Source organism: Spinacia oleracea, chromosome 3, assembly GCF_020520425.1.
Source record: "Spinacia oleracea cultivar Varoflay chromosome 3, BTI_SOV_V1, whole genome shotgun sequence".
NCBI classification, from domain to species: Eukaryota; Viridiplantae; Streptophyta; class Magnoliopsida; order Caryophyllales; family Amaranthaceae; genus Spinacia; species Spinacia oleracea.
This window is the reverse complement of record NC_079489.1, coordinates 28,058,940-28,084,316: the sequence shown is the minus strand read 5'-3', so window position 1 is coordinate 28,084,316 and position 25,377 is coordinate 28,058,940. Positions and strand designations below refer to the sequence as shown.

At 39.2% G+C, this 25,377-nt stretch overlaps 2 protein-coding genes across 5 annotated transcripts in view; one reads left to right on the top strand and one right to left on the bottom strand.

The window, feature by feature from the left end:
• Positions 1-14,146: 14,146 nt before the first annotated feature.
• On the top strand, positions 14,147-19,334 carry LOC110798350 (serine/threonine-protein kinase STY13). Of its 2 annotated transcripts, XM_056840010.1 has the most exons (7): positions 14,147-14,341; positions 14,985-15,160; positions 17,309-17,430; positions 17,653-17,861; positions 17,953-18,127; positions 18,352-18,486; positions 18,783-19,334. In XM_056840010.1, exons 1-7 carry the CDS (start codon positions 14,337-14,339, stop codon positions 18,987-18,989), a joined length of 1,029 nt encoding a protein of 342 aa, XP_056695988.1. In that variant the 5' UTR covers positions 14,147-14,336; the 3' UTR covers positions 18,990-19,334. The 2 variants fall into 2 exon arrangements, with proteins under 2 accessions (XP_056695988.1, XP_021859222.1); XM_022003530.2 differs by lacking the exon at positions 14,147-14,341 and having other exon boundaries at positions 14,349-15,160.
• A 1,088-nt stretch (positions 19,335-20,422) lies between these two features.
• The window catches only part of LOC110798345 (DExH-box ATP-dependent RNA helicase DExH16, mitochondrial), a 33,074-nt gene continuing 28,119 nt past the window's right edge, over positions 20,423-25,377 (bottom strand). For all 3 annotated transcript variants that reach the window (XM_022003524.2, XM_056840008.1, XM_022003525.2), the window contains 4 exons: positions 21,611-21,656; positions 21,400-21,516; positions 21,220-21,311; positions 20,423-21,125 (listed from right to left, as the gene is read on the bottom strand). In XM_022003524.2, the coding sequence (XP_021859216.1) occupies positions 21,014-21,125; positions 21,220-21,311; positions 21,400-21,516; positions 21,611-21,656 (367 nt within the window). In that variant the 3' untranslated portion in view covers positions 20,423-21,013. The remainder of the gene's footprint in view (positions 21,126-21,219; positions 21,312-21,399; positions 21,517-21,610; positions 21,657-25,377) is intronic.

Sequence of the window (25,377 nt, the reverse complement as noted above, 5' to 3'; positions counted from 1 at the left end):
GTTGTTGCTGAAACCATACTTTCCGCGGATGCGTTAAAAAAGGATACAAAATCTGAAAATTTCGGAGGAAGCCTCCTACTGTTGCAGGTAATTAATCTTCAATATACGTTGCTTTATTATATTTTTTTGAGCATGCGTACATATGCATATTTTTCTTCAACTGCTTGATGGTGCGCGCGACAATGTTCTCGCGCTTGAAACTGGGCGCATCAATCTTGTCGCGCGTAATCCGAATAATAAAAGTTGTAGCCGGGGGCATCAAGGTTTTTCACGCGTGAGGTGTAGAGCAAGGTTTTTCTTGCGCTTGCCTCCTTTGGCAACACTTTGTCGCGCCCAGTTGCCTCACTGCGCTTCTATTCGTTTTTTTTAATCTTTTGCAATTGTTCGTAATTAATGATTAATTTCCTGTGTGTTTCAGATATGGCTCATGGAGCGCTTGAGGTTGTTGGAGGTCCCCATGTACTTTCACACTTACTGTCTAAGGCTCTTGGCAGTAGGAAGTGTCTGCACCATGGCGAAAATGAGGCCGAGTGGACTTCTTATTTTACCCACGAAATTTGCTCTATCAAGTGGGTGATACCTTGGTGGAACTTGCACTCTATGGTAGGTGGCTCAAAGACTACCCTTTTACCCGGTTGATGGGGTTAAGACGACCTACATACATCCTTCTGTGCCGAGTCCTGAGACAATACGGTATGAGACAGATTATACCTACTGCGGATACTACACCACCAAGTACGATGGAGTTTTCACAGAAACGTATCCGTGTGTTGGCAAAGTGCTATAACGACTTACCCCGTTGGACCGTTATTGCAGATGGGAACGTTTCTCCTTCGCAGAGTTACCAGGTCTAGATGATTTTGATGATATTGCTGAGAGGACCTGAAGGAAATAATGCCCTTGGTCCAAGTATGCATTCTATGTTAAGTCTAATAAATGCGGTTCAGTATTAATTAACAAGTTAATAATTCAGTAAGATCAAGTGAGCTGAATGCCTAGCTAGAGGCCGCTTCAGTTCAAGTGGAATTAATGATATTAATCCACAGCTTACTCTTGACTGAACCCGTAGGGTCACACAAATAGTACGTAAACGGATCAAGTATCTAATGGCATTAGATACTCTATCTATGAATATTCGGAACCGACGGATCTTGGTTTCAGTGGGAGCTAAGATCGTCACAGGCAAGGAATGAATACTCCGGAAACGATGATATTGCCGGAAACGGAAATATGGATCGTATCGGAAATATAAATATTATCCAAGTCGTAGATGTTGCCGGAAACGGAAACATGGTACGTATCGGAAAATATTATCGGAAATGGAAATATTGCCAGAATCGGAAATATTGCCGGAAACGGAAATATTGTCAGAATCGGAAATATTATCGGAATCGGAAAATAATTCCGGAAACGGAAATATTAAATATTTGTTCGAAACGGAAATTAATTCCGGAATCGGAAATATTGAATATTGTTCGTATCGGAAATGAATTCCGGAATCGGAAATTTAATCGGAAGCGCATCGTACGAATAAGCATCGGACGAGGCCTGCCGGACGAGGCCCAGCACGAAGCCAGGCCATCGCCCAGCAAGCCAAGCGCGCCGCACAAACAGCCACGCCAGGCCCAGCGCAAGGCCAGGCCCAGCAGGCTGCGCACAGCACGCGCAGCGCGCAGCGCGCGCGGGCGCTGAGTGGGCTGCTGCTCGCGCGCACGCATGAGGCCCATCGTGGCTGTCGTGCGTGTGTGTGCAAGTGTTTGTGTTCGTGCACGTTTCCTAAAACATGCAGAGTTCGGTTAATGATTAAATTCCTAATTCTATTTGATAAATTAATTAAATTAGAGTTCTTGTAGGATTCTAGGTTTGATTAATTTGTATCTGAATAGGATTTCGATTCCCTTTCCATACCGCTATAAATATGAGGCTAGGGCTCACAATTTATAACACAAGTTTCAAAGTATTCAAAGTGAGTTTTTGAGAGAAAAATTCAGTCACACATTTGCCTATAAAGTGCCGAAAATAATAGTACCTTAAGGGCGATTCTAGTTGGTCAATCTTAAGGCGGATCCGGACGTGCTGTGGACTATCTACGGAGGGACGACACTTGGAGTCCTAAAGACTTGTTCTTGTTCGGTTCGGGCGCAGCTAGGGAAGGCACGCAACAAAGAGTATGCATCTATTCTATGCTAAATGATTATGTGTAAATAATATGTTTTCCTGGGTTTATGGTTTTTCCGCATGATTTATGAATTGTCATATGTATCATAACCTAACAGTGGTATCACGAGCCCCTTATTATTTTCATAATCTAAATTGCATGAACATGGTTAAATATTACAAATTTGCAAGAATTAAAAGGGGTGATTAATTTTCGTAATTGTTAATTAATTGCAAATTGCGTTTATTTAATTATACGTACGCAGTTTTTCGGCAGTTTCTTCGTTACTCATCCGAATTGAGTGATTTTTGTGTCAATTCCGCATGTAAAAGGCATTCTAAAATTTTGACAAAAATAGTTTTTTTCTGCCGAACCCAGAATTCTCAAATTCGAAGCCTAACTATGACTTTTCGAAGGTTTTAGTTTTTCGAATGCAAAATTTCGTAAATTTAAGATGTTAAATTAAATATTTGCGATTCTTGTTGATAAATCTTGAATTTTTGATTGACCTACTGCATATGTTTAACAAGTTTGAATGCCTAGTCTTGTTAATTATGCAATCTAATTATTAATTATGATTAATTTGTTGAAAATTAGAATAATTTAGAATTAATTTGATTTTCATAATTAATTGTAATTTAATTAGAAACCTATGATTAAAAACCACCATAAAAATTGTAAATTTACGATAAATTTTAAATTTTTATGACCTAGACTTGAATCCATAACAATCGGAAATCAATTGGATAATAAATTTTCGATTTTTTCGCCCTAAAATTATGAAATTAATATTATTTATTAATTTGTCATTAATTTTAAATATAAATTTTAAATTTTTATGCGATTCGTTCATAAAACTTGCACGCACGAAGCAATGGACGCTTCGTGTTACCCTTAAGGGGTGTTGTATAATGCGGGCATGCGACGACGAGCAAGGGAGCTCGTCGCCCGTGCAGCACGAATGCAATGAGCAAGGGCGTAGTGCACGAGCACAAGGCAGCAGCCCTGCCTTATGTCGTGTGCCACGACCAATGGACGAATGGGCATGGGCGTAGGGCGAGCCAAGGCAGTCGCGTGTGGGCAGCAAGCGAGCTGCGCCACAACGCGCGCTGCCTCGCACAAGAGCGCGCAGCCTCGCGCGCAGCGAGCGCAAGCTCGCGTGCCACGAGCGCTGCGCCTAGCATTGCTCGCGCGCACAGCGAGCGATGTCGCCCGCCCAGCGAGCGATGTCGCGCGCCCAGCGAGCGATGGCTCGCGCGCACAGCGAGCGATGTCGCCCGCCCAGCGAGTGATGTCGCGCGCCCAGCGAGTGATGTCGCGCGCCCAGCGAGCGATGGCTCGCGCGCCCAGCGAGCGATGGCTCGCGCGCCCAGCGAGCGATGGCTCGCGCGCCCAGCGAGCGATGGCTCGCGCGCCCAGCGAGCGATGTCGCGCGCCCAGCGAGCGATGTCGCGCGCGCACTGCGAGCGATAGCCCGCGTGCGATGAGCGCTGGCGCGCGCAGCGAGCACCAATGCGTGCGGAGGCTTGCGATAGGGATGCAGCAGCTATGCGACGAGCGCATGGGCTGCGCGCGCATGGCCAGCGATGGCTGTGTGCGTGCGGCCCATGGGCGTGCTGCGCGTAGGGTGTTTGCGTTACATTTAGATCATTTTGAATGTTTAATTTGAAAATTTCAGTTCACGTAATTTTAATTAATTTTAAAATTAATAATTTAAATTATTTTCTTGGATTTTAATTTTGAATATTATAATTATAATAAATGTTATTTATTCTAATTATTTTACTAAAATTAAAATCATGAATTAATTTAAATGCGACTGAAATTAAATTAAACTTTTTGGATTCAACTATAAATTTATATGAGCTTTAAATTTTAATTAAATTTGTATGTTTCCGGTTAGACTAGAAATACATTTTTATGTTTAAAATTGGTAAAGCATATGAATTTATTGGTTTAAGTGGGAGCGCTTTTTAGTCATAAACTCTTGATTAGGTCTACAAATCCTTAAGGTTAAAACAACTTGATTAGAATTAATAAGGACTGAATAATTGGTAGATTATTGGTGCCCTTGATTAATTGCTGCAAATGTTTACGTGATGCATAATGTGTTTTACTAACCAGCTATGTGGGCCATTCATGATAATGAATGGGTGAATGGTATATATTGTATATGTACTGTTTTGCAGGTTATGAAGTGACTAGTATGGCCCAAATAGGATAGAAAATATGGTCTGCGTACCATTAATTTGAATGTAATTGGTCTAAAGTACCAAAGTTATTTTTCAATTCAAATATGGTCTGCGAACCATCAAATAGTTGTAATTAGTTATAGCTTATCCTATTTGAAGAAAATGGTGCCTCCCACGGAGATTTTCAAGACGGACTTTGAAGTCAAAGCTTCAAGATGAAGTCGGGCCATACTAGATCACAAATATCTTATGCATGTTTTAAGTTATTTATTGTTTTAAATATGTCTTAAAATGCATGAGATCAAAAGCTTGATTATGTTGCATGATTAAGGATTTTAGTTCACTTAAAATCTAACCAACATAGTAAGAGCCTTAAGTTCCAAACTTAAAAATTGAGTTAAAAGGTGCCATGCCAAAATATACACTTGCTTGGATATCCTTTACATCAATCTAGTAATAGTTTTCGCTCAGCGAGGTGTTACTTATTGGTCCTAAAGGGGCAAGGTACACAAATAATTGTGAGTACATGTTAGTTTTGGTGAAACTCAACGATATAAGTAAGGAGTCCTTTTATGTCGTGGCAAATTCGATAGGTTTACATAATAAGTTCTTAGACGTACCTATCAACCAAGAATAGTTTCTAGACTATTAGCAAAAGGCTTTTGCTTACCTAAGATGTTCTAGGATTAAGTCGACAAACTGTGCTTAGTTCTTCAATGATTTTAGGATCTTGGAATCATTTTATTCACACCTGCCGGAACACATAAATTGAATAAAATGCTTAATAAACATTGAATTATGCATGTATGCTAGAATTTAAGTTTATTAAGAGAAACTGTGAATGGTTATTTATTTGTTTATTCTTTTCAATTGTAGTTTTTAATATGGCAAACAACAATTCATTCAACATTCGATCAATTCTCGAAAAGGAGAAGTTGAACGGGAAAAACTTCCTTGACTGGCAAAGGAACTTGCAAATAGTTCTTATGCAGGAAGAAAAGGAGTATGTCCTAGATGAGGCGATGCCCGAAGCTGCAGGCGACGGGGTCACTCAGGCAGCCCTCAATCGTTGGATTGATGCCAACAAGGATGTGAAATGTCTAATGCTCGCCACCATGAGTGCGGATCTGCAGAAAACGTTCATCAACTCAGATGCTTTCACAATCATCAGTGAGTTGAAGAACATGTTCCAAGATCTGGCTCGAGTCGAAAGATTCGAGACTCATAGGCAAATTCTTGAGACCAAGCTTAAGAAAGGCGAGCCCGTAAGTCCACATGTTCTCAAAATGATTGGACTCATTGAGAATATGAGTCGGCTGGATCAGCAATTTTCTCAGGAAATGGCTATAGACACCATCCTCCATTCTCTTCATAGCGGGTATGATCAGTTCAAACTGAACTACAGTATGAATAGTCTGGACAAAACGCTCACTGAGCTTCACGGTATGCTGAAGACCGCTGAAAAGACGCTCAAAAGTGATAAGCAGGATGTGCTTATGGTGCGTGGGGGCAAGTTCAAGAAATCTGGAAAGAAGAGGAATGCTAAGAAAGGTGGCAACAAAGCCAGCCCAACTAAGCAAACTGGCGCCAAATCTGCAAAGAGAAAGGTCAGTCAACCCACTTCTGAATCCGAATGCTTCTACTGCAAGAAGAAGGGGCATTGGAAGAGAGATTGCTTGAAGCTAAAGGAAGATCAGAAGAACGGAACAGTCGTTCCATCTTCAGGTATTTTCGTTATAGACTGTATACTTGCTAATTCAACTTCTTGGGTATTAGATACAGGTTGTGGCTCACACTTATGTTCCAATCCACAGGGACTAAGAAGAAGTAGAAAGTTAAGCAAGGGTGAAGTCGACCTACGAGTGGGAAATGGAGCACGGATTGCTGCATTAGCTGTAAGAACTTACTATTTGTCGTTGCCCTCCGGGCTAGTTTTGGAACTGGAAGAGTGTTTCCATGTTCCAAGTCTTACTAAAAACATCATTTCAGTTTCTTGCTTAGATGCTAAGGGATTTTCCTTTATAATAAAAGACAATAGTTGTTCGTTTTATTTTAAAGAGATGTTTTATGGATCTGCTAGATTAGTCAATGGACTTTATTTATTAGATCACGACAAACAAGTATATAACATAAATACCAAAAAGGCCAAAAAGGATGATTCAGATCTCACCTATCTGTGGCATTGTCGATTAGGCCATATAAACTTGAAACGCTTAGAAAGACTTCAAAGGGAAGGAATTCTAGAACCATTTGACTTAGAGGATTATGGTAAATGCGAATCATGTTTACTTGGCAAAATGACAAAGCAACCTTTCTCTAAAGTTGGAGAAAGAGCAAATGAACTATTGGGTTTAATCCATACAGATGTATGTGGACCAATCAGTACAAATGCTAGAGGTGGTTTCAGCTACTTTATCACTTTCACTGATGACTTCAGTAGGTATGGTTATGTCTACCTAATGAAGCATAAGTCTGAATCCTTTGACAAATTCAAGGAATTTCAGAGTGAAGTAGAGAATCAATTAGGCAAGAAGATTAAGGCACTGCGGTCTGATAGAGGCGGTGAATATCTGAGCTATGAATTTGATGACCATCTGAAAGAATGTGGAATTCTATCAGAATTGACTCCTCCTGGAACACCACAATGGAACGGTGTGTCAGAACGGAGGAACAGAACCTTGCTAGACATGGTCAGGTCAATGATGGGTCAGGCCGAACTTCCATTAGAATTTTGGGGACATGCACTAAATACAGCTGCACTCACTATAAATAGAGCTCCGTCTAAAGCTGTCGAAAAGACTCCATACGAATTATGGTTTGGAAAGCCTCCAAATGTGTCTTTTCTTAAGATTTGGGGATGTGAAGTATACGTCAAACGATTAATTTCAGACAAACTTCATCCAAAATCTGACAAATGTATCCTTGTGGGCTATCCAAAGGAAACAAAGGGGTATTACATCTGAGAACAAAGTGTTTGTTGCTCGAGATGGTGTCTTTTTGGAGAAGGATCACATTTCCAAAATGACAAGTGGGAGAAAAGTAGACCTCGAAGAAATTCGAGTCGAACAACAAACTCTAGAGAATGCTCAAGATGACATTCAGGATGAAACTCAGAGATCTTTAGAAGAATCTGGTGAGAATCATGGTCAATCTAGAAATGTTACCCCGCGTAGATCGCAAAGATATAGATCTCAACCGGAAAGGTACTTAGGTATTTTGACGAACGAGAGCTATGACGTTCTATTACTTGAAAGTGATGAACCTGCGACTTACAAGCAAGCTATGACGAGCCCTAGCTCCAAGCAATGGCAAGAAGCCATGCAATCTGAATTAGACTCCATGTCTGAAAACCAAGTATGGGATTTGGTCGATTTTCCAGATGGCTACCAAGCCATTGGAAGCAAATGGGTTTTCAAACTGAAAAAGGACAAGGATGGGAAACTTGAAGTTTTCAAAGCTAGATTGGTTGCAAAAGGTTACAGGCAAGTCCACGGTGTGGATTACGATGAAACCTTTTCACCAGTTGTAATGCTAAAGTCTATTCGAATAATGTTAGCAATTGCTGCATATTACGATTACGAAATATGGCAGATGGATGTCAAAACTGCTTTCTTAAACGGCGTTTTAACAGAAACTGTGTTTATGACACAACCTGAAGGTTTTGAGGATCCAAAGAATGCTAAAAAGGTATGCAAGCTAAAGAAGTCAATCTACGGATTGAAGCAGGCATCCAGGAGCTGGAATATACGTTTTGATGAAGCAGTCAGTGACTTTGGTTTCATCAAGAACGCGGACGAATCTTGTGTATACAAGAAGGTCAGTGGGAGCAAAATTGCTTTCCTAGTATTATATGTCGACGACATATTGCTTATCGGAAATGACATTCCTATGTTGAACTCTGTCAAGATTTGGCTTGGGAAATGTTTTTCGATGAAGGATCTAGGAGAAGCACAGTACATATTGGGCATCAAGATTTACAGAGATAGATCTAAAAGGATGATTGGACTTAGTCAAAGCACTTATATCAATAAGGTGCTTGATAGGTTCAAGATGGCGGACTCCAAGCGAGGCTACCTACCCATGTCTCATGGAATGACTCTAAGCAAGACTCAGTGCCCAAAAACACTTGATGAGCGTAGACGAATGAATGGGATTCCATATGCATCATTGATTGGTTCAATAATGTATGCTATGATATGTACACGCCCGGATGTTGCGTACGCACTCAGTGCTACGAGCAGATACCAGTCAGACCCAGGAGAGGCGCATTGGACTGCTGCCAAGAATATTCTGAAGTACCTGAAAAGGCACAAAGATGACTTCCTGGTCTATGGTGGAGATGATGAATTAATTGTTAAAGGCTATACGGACGCAAGTTTCCAAACCGACAAAGATGATTTCAGATCACAGTCTGGGTTTGTCTTCTGCCTCAACGGAGGAGCAGTAAGCTGGAAAAGTGCTAAGCAAAGCACCATTGCGGATTCTACAACTGAAGCGGAGTACATTGCTGCACATGAAGCAGCAAAGGAAGCTATATGGCTAAGGAAGTTCATAGGAGAACTTGGTGTAGTCCCCTCCATTAAAGGACCAATAGCCCTGTATTGTGATAATAACGGAGCTATTGCACAGGCAAAAGAGCCTAGACACCACCAGAGAGTCAAGCATGTACTTCGTAGATTTCACCTTCTACGAGAGTTCGTTGAAAGAAAAGAAGTCGAGATAAGCAAAATTGGAACTGATGACAACATATCAGATCCATTAACTAAACCTCTGCCGCAGGCGAAGCACAACTCGCACACTGCAGCTATGGGAATCAAGCATATTGGAGAATGGCTTTGATGTCTCTGTTTAATGTTTTAAAGTTTTAGAGTTTAAATCTTTGTAAAACATTATCGGTTAATCATTCACAATAAATGAAAAGAATTCATTTTTCCATTTAATTTGTGGTTTATTAAATGATGAGTCCCTTCAATTTGACAATATATTGAAGATAGACTGTCAGGACCAGTCCTGTGACTAAGAAATGTCTATCAAGTGAACTTGAATGTCAAAGGTTGAAAATGGTCCCTAATCGGAGTTTTCTATAAAATTGGACGCATAGAAAACGTTAGACGACTAGAATGCAAGATGACTAGTAGTTCTGTTTCTTGAACTATGTGGACATGGCAATGTCATAATCATTTGCATAGATACTTACTTTGGGAAGACTAGTATCGGACAAGACCTATGAAACTTTACTGTAAGAGATGAAAGTCTGTCATAAGTAAATTTCATTAAATTATTAGACACTAAATCCTCAATACCTGAGTGATTTGAGATTACTTGTTTGAGAACTGGTTGCTTTGACGTTGACCAACCGTCGCACCGTAAAAGGAGGCTATAAAGGCAACGCTCAGGTAATCACCTATCAAACGAAGTCTAATCTCAAGATCGCAAGATTGGGATTGTCCTCCCATAAATCGGGATGAGATGCTTAAAAGTTGTACAAGGCCACTCGGAGAGCTAGAAACTGTGAAATGCATGGCCGTGCTCGGATGAATCATAGGCTATGATTATCTGTTTATTTGATCAGTTGAACTCTGAAACCGAGGAACACCTCTGGACATAATAAGGATGACAACTCTTACCTTATGTTCAAGAGCAAGCATCGAGTGACAAAGGAATTAGGAAATGCACACTTGTCCCTAAGGACAAGTGGGAGACTGAAGGAAATAATGCCCTTGGTCCAAGTATGCATTCTATGTTAAGTCTAATAAATGCGGTTCAGTATTAATTAACAAGTTAATAATTCAGTAAGATCAAGTGAGCTGAATGCCTAGCTAGAGGCCGCTTCAGTTCAAGTGGAATTAATGATATTAATCCACAGCTTACTCTTGACTGAACCCGTAGGGTCACACAAATAGTACGTAAACGGATCAAGTATCTAATGGCATTAGATACTCTATCTATGAATATTCGGAACCGACGGATCTTGGTTTCAGTGGGAGCTAAGATCGTCACAGGCAAGGAATGAATACTCCGGAAACGATGATATTGCCGGAAACGGAAATATGGATCGTATCGGAAATATAAATATTATCCAAGTCGTAGATGTTGCCGGAAACGGAAACATGGTACGTATCGGAAAATATTATCGGAAATGGAAATATTGCCAGAATCGGAAATATTGCCGGAAACGGAAATATTGTCAGAATCGGAAATATTATCGGAATCGGAAAATAATTCCGGAAACGGAAATATTAAATATTTGTTCGAAACGGAAATTAATTCCGGAATCGGAAATATTGAATATTGTTCGTATCGGAAATGAATTCCGGAATCGGAAATTTAATCGGAAGCGCATCGTACGAATAAGCATCGGACGAGGCCTGCCGGACGAGGCCCAGCACGAAGCCAGGCCATCGCCCAGCAAGCCAAGCGCGCCGCACAAACATCCACGCCAGGCCCAGCGCAAGGCCAGGCCCAGCAGGCTGCGCGCAGCGCGCAGCGCGCACAGCGCGCACAGCACGCGCAGCGCGCAGCGCGCGCGGGCGCTGAGTGGGCTGCTGCTCGCGCGCACGCATGAGGCCCATCGTGGCTGTCGTGCGTGTGTGTGCAAGTGTTTGTGTTCGTGCACGTTTCCTAAAACATGCAGAGTTCGGTTAATGATTAAATTCCTAATTCTATTTGATAAATTAATTAAATTAGAGTTCTTGTAGGATTCTAGGTTTGATTAATTTGTATCTGAATAGGATTTCGATTCCCTTTCCATACCGCTATAAATATGAGGCTAGGGCTCACAATTTATAACACAAGTTTCAAAGTATTCAAAGTGAGTTTTTGAGAGAAAAATTCAGTCACACATTTGCCTATAAAGTGCCGAAAATAATAGTACCTTAAGGGCGATTCTAGTTGGTCAATCTTAAGGCGGATCCGGACGTGCTGTGGACTATCTACGGAGGGACGACACTTGGAGTCCTAAAGACTTGTTCTTGTTCGGTTCGGGCGCAGCTAGGGAAGGCACGCAACAAAGAGTATGCATCTATTCTATGCTAAATGATTATGTGTAAATAATATGTTTTCCTGGGTTTATGGTTTTTCCGCATGATTTATGAATCGTCATATGTATCATAACCTAACAGGACCAAGGCCCAAAATGCTGAACCGGCCGAATTATTTCACTCACCGGGAAGGCCCAAGTATGGTCTTGCTAAAATTTCTAGGAATCGAGAGACTAAATCTAGGCCTCACGTGAAGCATTCTGACCGCAAGCGTAAGGGCGATCATCAACGTTCCGACTCTAGGCCACGAAGAGTACCCGTTGAGTGTGATGTAGCTGTGCCTAAGACAGTTGTGGGAGTTCCTACTAGAAATCGCCATCGCGAGAAGAGTAGGAGACAGGTGTGGGCGAAAAAAACTAAGGTTTCTGTTACTGAGGCGGTTGAGGTTCCGATCTCTATTGCACCTATTTCTGTTACTCCTCCTGTTCCCCAGATTGAGTTGGTTTTAGGTCTTCAAGCAGTTAAAATGACTGAGTCCCTGGCGACCATGGAAGTAAGCCCACAAGAGCCCATTGCTTCTATGAACATTGGCGTGAGAGCGGTAGAGAAGCCCATTGATGTAACTTCCGTTAATGCCGATTTCCACAAGGCTTTGCTTTCTGACACCGAAGAGTTGGAATAGTTCCAAGAGTTCATTGATTCCTCCTAAATTGCATTGATTTATCCTAAAAATTTCATTTCAATTGGAATTTGGTTATTCACCATGTACGAGGATCGATGGCTGAATGGTTAAAGCGCCCAACTCATAATTGGCGAATTCGTAGGTGCAATTCCTACTGGATGCACGCCAATGGGACCCTCCAATAAGTCTATTATGAGCAGTTACACCTCGTTGCATACCTTGTTCCACCACCGTACGAATAGCATTTCCCGCTGCGGTTTAAGCCGCAAATGGTGTTCCTCTTTTTGTACCCCTGAATCCACAAGTACCGGCAGAAGCCTAAGAAACGACTCGACCTCGTACATCTGTAACAGTCACAATGGTATTATTAAAACTTGCTTGAACATGAATAACACCCTTTGGTATTTTATGTGCACTTTTACGCGAACTAATACGTCCATTTCTACGAATTTTTGGTATAGGTTTTGCCATATTTTTTCATCTCATAAATATGAGTCAAAGGTGTATGGATATATCCATTTCATGTCAAAACAAATCCTTCCGTTTTTTTTTACATCAATCAAATCTTTTAGCAATTCTTTATAGAAAATTCTTTTTCATTTTTAGTTATAGTAGAATTATTATCCTTGTCGTTGTTTATGTTTTGGGTTAGGGGAAAAGTCGTGCGTGCCGTATACTCTTCCTAGAGGCGCCCCGTCGTGTTTTTCGACCCCCTCACAGTACCCTAACTAATTTTTATTTTTTCTTTCTTAATTTGATAAGTGTATTTGCATATAGGTTTAGTGCTTTCTTTCTTACTTGTTTTAGAAATTTCTTGCATTGTTTTAGCATACTAGGTGCTAACCCCTTGAATTAGTTACATCACTTGAGAATAATATTTTTCTCATTGGCTCCTTAGACATTCATAAAGTTAGTACACAAAGATGAAATATTTTGTGTTTAAATCCTTGCCTCGTGCTATAAAATGACTTGTATATTGTGATGATGCTTGATTGAATGATTATTGTAGTTTTGTTTGTGATTTCTGAATTTCCTTACCCAAGAATAGGTTTTCAAAAAAAAAAAAAAAAAATTTGTCCTCCTATGTTAGTCTAGTTTTCCCAATTGATTCTCTTACCCAAAACTCTCTCTCACATCTTTGTGTATAAATTTTTATTTCTCCTGTTCCTATGATTCATAACGCTTGGATTTGTGTTAGTTTTCTTTGTACTCCCTCCGTATTTATTTAAGGGATACACTTGTTCGGGCACGGGTATTAAGAAGAAGAATTGAATGAAATAAAGTAATAAAACAAGTGGGGTTGGGGTATATATTTTAATAAGTAAAACAAGTGGGACCATGTCATTTTAGAGGGGTGGGAGGTAGGGTGTAGTTCTGAAATTATTTGTTTAATAGGGTGGTGGGACATATGATATACGAAGTATTAGATAAATTATTTAATTAGATGGCGGGGTTGACAAGTTACTAAAAATGACAAGTGTATCTCTTAAATAAATACGGCCGAAAAAGACAAGTGTATCCCTTAAATAAATACGGAGGGAGTATGCACTTGTGTACAAAAACATCACATGAAACTTAGCATATACGGAGTACACGTTTAAAAAAGAGAAATTCCGAGTTAATCTCAGTGATTGGAAAACTTTCCAACCAAATGACATTTTCGTAAATATTTTGCTTGAAAACTGTAGGTGGTATAATGTTAGGTGTTGACTGTTTATTTGTAGTTATTGACTGCATATTATTCGGTATTGATTATATACCATTTATCGTTGACTGTATATTTTATGATTGTTGATGAATTACTAAAATGCAATATTGTTTATTGGTAAGTGATTGCCTGTATATTTATTGTTGTGGATTGCTTATTAGTAGAAGTTTATTGTATATTGCGAGTTGTTGACTATATATTATATAGTTGTTGATATATTATGAAAATGCAATAATGACCGTACATATGACCCATATTTAATGACATGTCATTGTACTTTAACCCACATTTAATGCAATAATTTTTGTAATAAAAATATCAATTATTTATGAAAATGTCATTTCATTGGAAAAAATTCTCAATCAGTGAGATTAACTCGGAAAAACTTTTAAAAACGGCCGAACTGGTAAAATGTGGTAGTGACTAGTGGCATCACACAAGTCCACAAGAACGCGGCTCTTTTTGGCAGATGCGATTCCCTTTCAAAGTCGTCTATGTTCCTTCTTAAACCTCTGAAATTCTCCTCCCTCAAAGTCGTAAGCTTGCAATCCTTCATGGACCCCAACAACTTTCAACGTCGACGGCTGCCTTTTAATACTAACACCATGCGATTTTTATGCGGTAATGCTATACTTGACTTGTATTTTATATTCATTTCTTCTTCTTTGCTGCTTGTTTCGTTGTAATTTGGTTGTGGGTTTTTAATAATTAGTACATGGTCAACTATGATGAAATTTACATGATTTTTGATTATACTTATTGTTCAAATTTCAAACGGTTAAATTTATTATTAGCTCTTTTGTAGTGATTAGGCAGGTTGGTAGGTCCTTTTATGGGTATATTTTTTGTGGGATAATTACCAGTCAAACTTGAAAGATATTCTGATTAATACCAGTCTAACTTGCTTTTTGATTGAAGCTTTGTGTTCAAGTTTCTGGGGTTTCCTTGAAATTTGCTCCAAAGTTGGTCAACTTAATTCCTTTTAGGGTGGGATATAACTTCAGTTTTTAGGTTTGTTAAATTGTTGGAAATTAATACTCTTTTGGTTATCTTTCTGTAAATTTTTGTGGTTTTGGGTGTTTGGGTTTGTTTATCTGTGTTTTGAATTCAATATGAATGCAAAAACGAGCGAGGAATCGAATAGTTTTTTAAGGGTTAAGCAATCTGATGGAAAAAATGAAGATTTGCTTTCGAAATTAAAGGGTAAAGGCAGTCTTAGTAGCAAGGAAAGGATGGTTAGAGCTGATACAATTGATTTAAAAAGCCTTGATATACAGCTGGAGCAAAAGCTGAATAGAGTTTGGGGCAAGGGATTTGATATAAACAGGCCAAGGGAAGAGTGGGAGATCGATTTGTCAAAGCTGGAATTAAAGCATCTTGTTGCTCATGGAACTTATGGCTCGGTGTATCGAGGAACGTATGACGACCAAGATGTTGCAGGTACATGTTTATTTCTTCTTGTTTTGGCTAAAACATTTTTTCTGTTGAGTTGCAACCTGAGTTCATTAAGACTAAAATTGTTTGAAGTATCTTGATTCTTGGTTTTTCCCCCCTCTTTGGTTTAATTGACCAGGTAATACTTTTTACATGGATTTTGCAATTGGTATGGTGTTTCAGAATACTTTTCAGTAAATTTGGACCTTGAAAAGAATAAGAGCTCCGAATTACTTAAGTGGAAGAGCATTTTCAGAAGTACCTAAGTTATGCTACAATTCAAAATGTTGTGTTGTTTCTCCTCACAGCTTTCTCTAATGTTATCTCTAATTATTTCAGTTTTAAGTTATACTACTAATGTTTTCTTACAAACTACAATAAAATTTGCTCGGAAATTCAATTTTACAACTATGGGAAAAAAAGGACAATAACAATCAGGGTTCTTCTATGCCTAACATGTCAACATATGCCACAGAATTAAAAACAAAGTATTTTTCATATCACATTACACTAGAATACTAGTTACATAAAACCCAATCTCATAGGTTCTTCCCCATCAGTAACAAGATTAAATCACATGAACCTATTTCCAGACAAAAAGAATTAATAAGCAAGCATGCTATTAATGATGATACTCGAAGACTGCCTTCTTCTGTGATAGGTTATGTTATAATTTATTTGAGCCTTAGTAGCCGGGTTGACAATTCTTTGTAGCTTGAATTGCAACAACTGGATATGGAGTCTTTTGTAGTGTTAGGCTCTTTGATGTGATATTAACGTATACATAGCTTAATTGTAGCAAATTAGGATCCTATTTTGCTACAATTAAGCTATGTATACGTTAGTTTATTCTAGGAATTATTGACTAAATATTATCTAAAATATTACATATTCTAACACAACTAGTCTGCTACTTTGACAATATAATGAAATATCTTGCCCGGTATGTAGGTGAACCAAGTAAAGTCACTTGGGATGTTTCCATGTGAAATTTAATTTACAATACTTCCTTGTGGAATATAAGAAACTTATAAAAAAAAAGGGATTATCTTCCTTTTAATACAACAATGTTTTGTGTTGCTGCATGTTTTGTACTTATTTCTCTTCTTTCACATCACTCTCAATATAATGATGGAAATTTCTGCTCATATTACAGAATCTCCAATGGTTGTAGCTAGGGACTAGCTTGAAATTTATAAAAGTTTCAAGCTAATAGAGTAATAGCTATACCATTGGAGTGAAAATAATAACTTTAGCTTGGCAAGCAAATTAGCTTAAAAAAGCTAATTTGCTTGACAACTAGCTCTCAACAGTTGCCAAATAATTAATGACAAGTGAGACCACTTTAAATAACAAGCTAATTGTTAGCCATTGGAGAAAAATTAGCTAGAAAATGAAATAGCTTGAAATCTTATGTGGCATAAAAAGCTAATTGTCTATTTAGCTTGCCATTGGAGATGCTCTTAAAGTACCGACTGCACTAGAATACTTTATATTTATAGAAGCTTTCCTATATCCTGATCGAGTTGAAGGGAGGCCTGTTTACAGTTCATGAACCTATCTAGTATGAAGAGTTGACTCTACCCATTAATCTTTTGGCAGCAAATACTAAACATTTGTTTTTTTGGGTGACACCAATAACATGAGGAAACTGTACAATGTTTGATTACTTTGATAGTCTTTGTTGTGTAGGCCTCTGTATCCTATTGGACCACCTTTTGTTTTCCATTTGTGGCTCGTAATGTAAATGGAAAGGGCCACTTGCATCTTTGCTGTAGAATGAAAAGTTACCGTCTGTTAAGCTATACTTTGTGTATCAGAAAATTCTTGCAGGCATAAAATACATTGCTACTTCTTTCCCTTAAGGTCTATATTTGAATGGAAGGGAAGGGGTTGGGAGTTAAAAGCAATGCAGGTGGTGGGGGAGGGGGCAATGTTGAGAAATAGATGTCCTTGGTAGTATTAAAATAGATTGTGCTACACTTTGTTCCCCTATTGATTTTGAAAGTCCCAAGCCTTACTCTCCTTTTATGCACCAAAATGTTACAGGAGATGTTGATTGTATTGGGAAATCTTAAGCGCTTTCATTGAAAGTAAAAATGGTAATGCTTTATTTTTATATTATTTAACTGTATTCATATTTGAAAATTACAGTGAAGCTCTTGGACTGGGGAGAGGATGGTATAGCAACTGCTACAGATTCCGCTTCACTACGAGCAGCATTTCAGCAAGAAGTTGCTGTTTGGCAAAAACTTGATCATTCAAATGTTACTAAGGTAATCCTTTTGCTAATTTTCCCTCTTTTGGCTGATTTTTATAAATTGCACCATCATTTGTTACTTTAATTATTAATTGGGTGAGAGAATTGTGGAGTCTGTATTTTGTACTCGATGAGCAACTTATTTCGTGTTTGCACATCCTACGTTTGACGGATGTCTCCAGCTTGCAAGTTAACAAGTTTAGATGGATCTTGACAGTTGACTTGTTTGGGATTGCAGTTTGTTGGGGCTTCCATGGGAACATCAAATCTTAAATTACCTGGAAAAAACTCTTCTCAAGATGCTCCTCGCTCTCTTTCGTCAAGAGTATGCTGTGTTGTTGTTGAGTATATTCCTGGGGGAACTCTCAAGCAGTATTTGATAAGGAATAGGAGGAAAAAACTTGCTTTTAAGGTTGTGATTCAGCTTGCTTTAGATCTTGCTAGAGGGTGAGTTGAACATGTTTGAGTTTTGTTTTCCATATATTTTTTTTTTGGTTTCTAAGTCTAGGCATAAAATTCATATATATCACTTCTACAGTCTTAGCTACCTTCATTCAAAGAAGATTGTCCATCGTGATGTCAAAACTGAAAATATGCTGCTAGACTATGAGAAAACAGTAAAGATTGCCGACTTCGGTGTTGCTCGTGTGGAAGCTCAAAATCCAAGGGATATGACTGGTGCAACTGGTACTTATGGTTACATGGCCCCAGAGGTAATTATATACTCTTAGTTACAGAAATGGCATCAGTAGAGGGAAAAAACCCCTTGGTTATATAACATGCACTAATGGCTTTCACTAATTCTTACTGCCTTTGCCCCTTCCCCCTTTTCTCCTTTTCTGCATTTACTGATAGAACTAAATGGTAAATCACTAGAATCAGAATCTGATATATTTTAAAATTAATTTTATTGCGTGTTTACTGTTTTTTTCTCTAGGTACTTGATGGACAACCGTATGATCATAAATGTGATGTCTACAGCTATGGAATTTGCTTGTGGGAGGTTTACTGCTGTGCTATGCCATATTCCGAGCTTAGTTTTAGTGAAGTTTCGTCAGCTGTTGTTGCACGGGTTAGTTTCTAAATCAATTATTAATCTGTTTTATCCTAGTTCATATATTGGGTATAGTCTTAAGCAATCTGCCACTTTCATTATCTGACTGCATGGTTGTTTATTCTTCGCTATGGTGCTTCCTATGTGAATCTTAAGTCCTCTAAAACTGGTTGGAATATGCCAATAAGACTATAATATACACTACACTTGGCATTTTATAATTGTCCGTTCTCGCCATTGTCTTGTGTTCCCAACTCTGCATTTAGCAAATTTTGCAAACAATAAGTTTAAATAAATAAAATTGTTCTTGGCAGAATTTACGACCGCAAATTCCGCGATGTTGCCCCAACTCCTTAGCAAACATAATGAAGAGATGTTGGGATGCAAGCCCAGAGAAACGTCCTGAGATGCATGAGGTGGTGACGATGCTTGAAGCAATAGACACTACCAAAGGGGGAGGGATGATACCAGAAGGCGAAGCTCCTAGTTGCTTATGCTTTGGCCGTGCTCGTGGTCCCTGAATTTCTCTTTACTTATCTTCCACACAATCACATCCAATTTTTCTTTATTTTTGTGCAGAATGGCTTATAGCCATCCTTGGCCGGTTCCAGGCCTCTCATTCTTCGCGTGAACGGCAACTCTTTTTGATGGTACATAAATTGATATTAGGTTGTCGATTGAATATGTATGCTTTATTTTAGTCTCTTTTGCGTTCCTAGGAAATTTTTTTGGGTTGGAGAAGTAAATATCATTCATAAAACCAATTGATTGTACTGTACAGTACAGGGATATGTTGTTTTGCTCCTGTATAATTTGCACATGCTTGATCAATACATATATAACGTATAAAAGATTTTTTCAGAAGAGATTGTCAGACTACATTTGTGGCCTTTCATGATGTGGTGATAAATTATCATGGGTTGATTTTATTTTCTATTTCGGCTCCTGCAAACAATATATTGCTGAGTGCTGACTTGCTGTAGGATCTCGTTTCAGCCTCCTGTTAAATCAGAACACACTTACAAGAACAATAAATAATTTAACTGCAGTCGTTTACATGCTGCAAATATACTGTGAAACTGCAAGCTCACATTACGGGGATGACTTGCACGACCGGTAAGGCGGGTAACTCGACTACACATAAAGCCCCAAGATATTCAGTTAAGATATACATGACTTATACCGAACTGTAAGTTGCTGCATAATGGAAATAAACTTCTCAATATCGGAGTAACTCGATTTATCTGAAGAATAATTTCGGAGCCTCAATGATAATTAAGGCGAAAATATTTTCAAAGGAAAATGATTTTCCAAAACAATTATTAAGGGAAAATAAATTTCCTTTGCTTGTTTCCTTACAAGAAAAATTATAAAAAACATAGAAGTGGACGTAAATGAGATTAAAGCCATCCAGGACGAGGAGGGTGTGGGTCCTTTGATGGAGAAGATGTTAAAAATGAATTCCATATTTTCTTTAACCCGCTTTTTTGCAGGTACAATAGCGGACCATAATCTAAATCGGGGTGCTTGGCTCGACGACTTGCCCACCCTTTTCGCAGCTCATGTTGCGGTCCTCTCCAAGTCAAATTCTCCGAAGATGCGGCGTATTGCTCTGAACCTCTCAAGTCTCTCGGTCCCGGGGGACGAAGTATGTGAAGCTGTCCTTGGTTTCTTCTATGGGGGTCATATGCTCTGAGAGACGAACAAGACTTTCATAGCAATAATTCCGAAGGATGCTAGGCCCACGAAGATATGCTTGTGCAATTCTATCTACAAGATTATTTCCAAAGGTCTTGTCAACCGTATCAAGAAAATTCTCCCAGACTTAGTGGGAGAAACTCAAAATGCGTTTGTGCTGGGCCGGATGATAGTTGATAACTGCTTTGTTGCTCATGAAATCCACTTGTGTGAAGTAATTGAAATAGGTAAAAATATGGATGAAAGTAAGAAAAAATAAATAAAGAGAAAGTGGATTGTGGGAAAATAGTCAAATACAAAGATTGTCCAATCCCATTGTTACAATTAGGAAAATTATTCGATTAAAAATCAAACAAGGAAATCGTTAAAATAACTATTACGATGGACATCTTTATTGAATAAGATTACAAAGTGAGCTATTAAACAAAAAGACAACAAAGTGAAGCTATCTACCCAAAAAACAAAAAACAAAATATAGAAGACAGACGTGTTATTACAGTGGTAGAGAAGTAAACACGAGGGGAGCAGCTTGAGTTGAGTTGATCATGTGTTTGCTTCCGACATGCACTTCTTTCAAAAGTAAATAGGGTGACATTGTGTCACTGTCAATCATCTGAGGCTACCTTAACATGATGCTTTGCCGATTGAGTACACGATGAACTAGCAGGCATGCAGATTGCAAGTTCTGAGACCAAACAATTCAGAAAAGTATGGGATTGCAGACACTCAAGGAATCGTCCCAATGACAGTTTGCTTCGTCTTCAATAGTACAATTCGAACAGAACTGTTAGGCTTCTGGCAACTGAAATAACAATGTCTCTAGGTTTTACCAAAGAAAAATATCAGACTACAGTTGTCGTCTTCTACGCTGGGATAAAAGTGATAAATTTAAATGGTTGAATTTTGTCTTTAGTTTTGGTTCTTGCCAACCATATTGCTCTAGGAACTCCTCGATCAACCTGTAAGTAAATCAGGAAATATTAGAGAAAAATAGATCAAGACAACACCAAAGGGACAAGCACTATAAATGTCAATGGATTTGCAGGTATATACATGCTGCAAATAGACTTCTGTGAAGCTGCCATCTCACGGTCAGGAAATGACTCGTCTAAACGGTAACTCAACCACACATAAAGCTCCAAGACCTTCAGTCAAGAAATACATATGTTAAAGTTATTTAAGGATCTGAATTCTGAAGTGGTCAATTACTCATAACATTATTAGGAGACAGACCTTGTGGACAGATTCCAGCTCTTGCAGAGCAGCTGGTGTTTTAGGCACCGTAAGCGTACCAGGTGTGAAAATCTCCCGTAATTGAACAAGGCCTTTCTGGGCATATGTTTGTGCAAACTGTCCACAAATTTGCAGGGTAAAATCAACTGAGAAACCAAAAGGAACAAATTAACACATACTAGTATCTGTAGGAGATAAGATATTTTATTACCTGTACAAGTCCTTGCGATGATATATCATCATCCACATCAACTGGACTGCACATAGAGACATAATAGATGTATAAAGGCTGAAGTAAGTTATATTTGTAACTCCGTGCAACAATATAGTTAGTGCATTACAAACTAATAGCATAAAAGTAGCTCAGAAGCTTAGGAGGTCGTAACAGAAGCCTATAACAACATTCAGTGATTTATATGTGCAACTCAGAGCAACGTTACGTGATTTATTGCATGACAAACTAGAAGCATAAAACATTTTTGAAACTTAGGAGGTCATATCATCAGAGTTAGACAGACGCCCAGAACCCCAAAGTAGCATTTCTTTCGCTCTTTAAATAGGTCTTAGCTTGGGGATCATATGTAGAATAAAAAAAGGCAGTCATATTGTCTAACAATTTATAGACAGAAGTAAAAAATTCAGCAATCATAATAATGAGCTGATAACCAGCAAGATACGACAAAAGCCAAATGAATGTAGCACTACAACTAATGTTTGAAACAGCATGCTAAGCTGAAAGGTGCCACATCCTGAAAGTCTGGGAGGTGTATTTTTATCAGACACAAAGCCACTACAAGGTGAGCGCGTGTGATGCTTTTGGATAAAAAATCTGGAAATATGCAATAAACTGAGAAAAATACAGAAAATAGTGGAAGAAAGATATTCAGATTAATGGACAAAGGTTAACAGGCTGAACTTTCGAGAGGTTCTGTGCTCTCCAAGGAATTAAAACACAACACACAATATTCATGCCCTACATGCATTCCCCTCACCCCCTTTTATTGCTCAACTATTGCTTATCAACTTCTGACAATTCCTGCCACCTCAAATATTCCTTTCACTGAATTATATGACATTGCCAGGAATACCCTTCTTCTTGCGTCTTGCATATGACAGCAGCATTGATGGGCTGCCTGAATTCATTAGTCATTACGTTACCCCTCCCCCAAAGACGCACCTTGTTCTTAAGGTGGAAGTCTCGAAAGCGAGCATGGACCGCCGCTCATCCTCCCAAGTGGCCCCAAATACTGGAAGGTTCAGCCATTTGAGAAAACTTTAGATCTAGTGGATACCCCAACAGGAATGTGGCACACATCCAGCAGCTCCTCTGGTTCCACAAGTAACTCCATGTCACGAGATAGTTGCTGTGGTACTTTAGGAGAAACAGGCACATCGCCACAGCCCGCTTGAGCTGGGAGACACGAAAAACTGGATGAATCTTGCTCTCAGGTGGCAACTGCAGTTTGTAGGCTGCAGTTTGTAGGCCACAGTGCCCACCTTTTGAATGACTGCAAAGGGACCGTAAAACCGCCACCAATTTTTCATATGTGCACTAAGCCAAAGAATGCTGACCTTATCGTTGCAACTTTAAATACACTTTGTCGCCAATCTCAAAAGATTCTTCCCTCTTAGAATCTGCTGCTTGGTAAATGAGGAAGGTCTCTTCCATACAGAACCTTAAACGGAGTCAACTTCATTTACATATGTGGCAAAGTGTTGTAAGAGAACTTAGTCTATGGCAGCCACTTGGCCCAAGATCTCGGCTGACCCGCAACAAAGCATCTCAAGTAGGTCTCCAAAGCCTTATTCACAATTTCTGTCAGGCCGTCCGGCCATCCGTTTGTGGGTGATGGATCGTGCTGTGCTTCAAATTCGCTCCATGGATGCGAAACAGTTCTTTCCAGAATATACTGGAGAAACACGGTTTCCATCAGAAACAATGGATGCTGGAAACCCATGTAAACGAACCACTTCCTTGATAAAGACTTCAACCACCGTTACAGCACTAAGAGGATGTCTTAACCCCACAAAATGAACAAACATATTTGTACAGACGGTCTACCACTACTAGTATCATGTCCAACCCCCTTGGATAATGGAAGTCCTTCAATGAAATCCATCGAGATGTCCTCTCAGGCCACAGAGGGTAAAGGCAGAGGCTGCAAGAGGCCTACCGGGCATTGTTGGGACACTTTTTGGCGCTGGCAAACTTCACAACACTGCACATACTTCGCTACATGTTTGCACATTCCCATCCAATACCAATCTGCTGTCATTCTGGAGTAAGTCTTCAAATCTCCAGCATGTCCACCAATGGGGGATTCATGATATACCTTCAGCAAAAAAGGGATATGGGTGGAGGATTTTGGTATCACATAACGGCCCTTATAAACCAGCTTGGCATCCACAATAGAGAATCCTGCATGAACTTTTTCCTTTGTCTTCAAGTCTTGCTTAATCTGAATCAGCAGGGGGTCCTTTTCAATCTCCTCCTCTAACTCACTCCAAGCTACCCCATGCGTCGTCACCGAGGCACCCAGTTCACCTCTCCAACACCTTGGATGACCCCGGCTTGAATTGAATCTCAATTTTCAAAGCCGATAAGTTTACTCACCCATTTCTGATAATCAGCCTCAATTTCGTGTTGTTGGGTTATATATCTCAGACTTTGTTGATCGGTTCAAATTAAGAAGTGTCGGCTCAAAAGGTAGTATTTCCATTTATACACTACAAGACAAATTGCCATTCACTCTCTCTAGATTGACTTGTGTTGGACAAGTTTGCCGAAGAAAGAAACGGGCCTGCCATCTTGCATCAAGACCGCACCTAAACCAAAATCTGACGCATGTCTCAACTCTAAACCTTTTCTCCAAGTTTGGCATGGCTAAAACCAGTGGATTAGTCATAGCTTCAGTAGTTCGAACGCCTTTGTGGCTGCCTCTGTCATCCCGAAAATGTCTTTTTTTTTTTCAATTGCTCTGTCAATGATTGAGCGATCTAAGCATATTTCGCGACAAACTTTCTATAGAACCCTGTAAGACCAAGACGTCCTCAAGTTCCTTGATATTTTTGGGTTGTAGCCAATCAAGCATTGATGTAACTTTATCGGTATCTACCACCACACCATTAGTAGATAACAAGCCCTAAGTATTCCACTTCAGTCTTCCCAAATTCACACTTCTTCATATTCGCAAATACGCGGTGCTCTGCCAAGGCATCCAAGACCACCCTAAATGTCTCACATGTTCCTCTCCTACACAAGGATATCGTCAAAATGGTATCCTGCCATAAGATCCAGCTTAGAGAGCGTAGTTGCCCCGTGTAACTCATCCAATAGCTCATCTTTGGCCGGAATCGGAAAATTTTACGGAACGCTCTCCTTATTAAGAGCCCTATAGGTCACGCCAGAGTTACTTGGTTCGTGGTTCGCTTCGGTACGGGGTACGAGTTCTGGATCGCGGGTAGCTAATTTTAGGTTCACGAGAGCGTATGGGTTTTTATTTTATTTTTTATTTTTGATGTGTGTGTTTTAGTGTAATATATGCCATAAACATAATAATAATAATAGTTGATACAAAATATACATTGTGGTGGCTAATTACACAATTGTTAGCAAAGTGAATAAAAAGTGAATACGTAAAGAAAAGGTCAATTGGCAAAAAAGTGAATACTTAATAAAGTAATGGCACCACACTCATTACCCATGTGCACACAAAAAGTATAATAACAAAATAAAGAAAAAAATTTAAAAAAAGAAAAAAAACCATCAACTTCATTCTTTAGTTCTTAACCATCGAGTTCCAAGAACTCTTCTTTCATCTATGGTGCTTATTTTCAGCAAGACGAAAGAACAACAAAAACAACAATTGACGGTCGCAATCAACGCGTATGTCCTTCTCAAACAAAAGCCCCAACATATTTTATCTTTTATCGCCTTCCCGGACCTTCAATCGTTAAAACTAGGGTTCGTTTGGTTCG

Coding starts and splice junctions, on each gene's coding strand:
- LOC110798350 (XM_022003530.2), top strand. CDS start 14,833: ATGAATGCAAAAACGAGCGAGGAATCGAATAGTTTTTTAAGGGTTAAG. Junction 15,161..17,308: donor TGACGACCAAGATGTTGCAG/GTACATGTTTAT, acceptor TGAAAATTACAG/TGAAGCTCTTGGACTGGGGA. Junction 18,128..18,351: donor ATGGTTACATGGCCCCAGAG/GTAATTATATAC, acceptor TTTTTTCTCTAG/GTACTTGATGGACAACCGTA.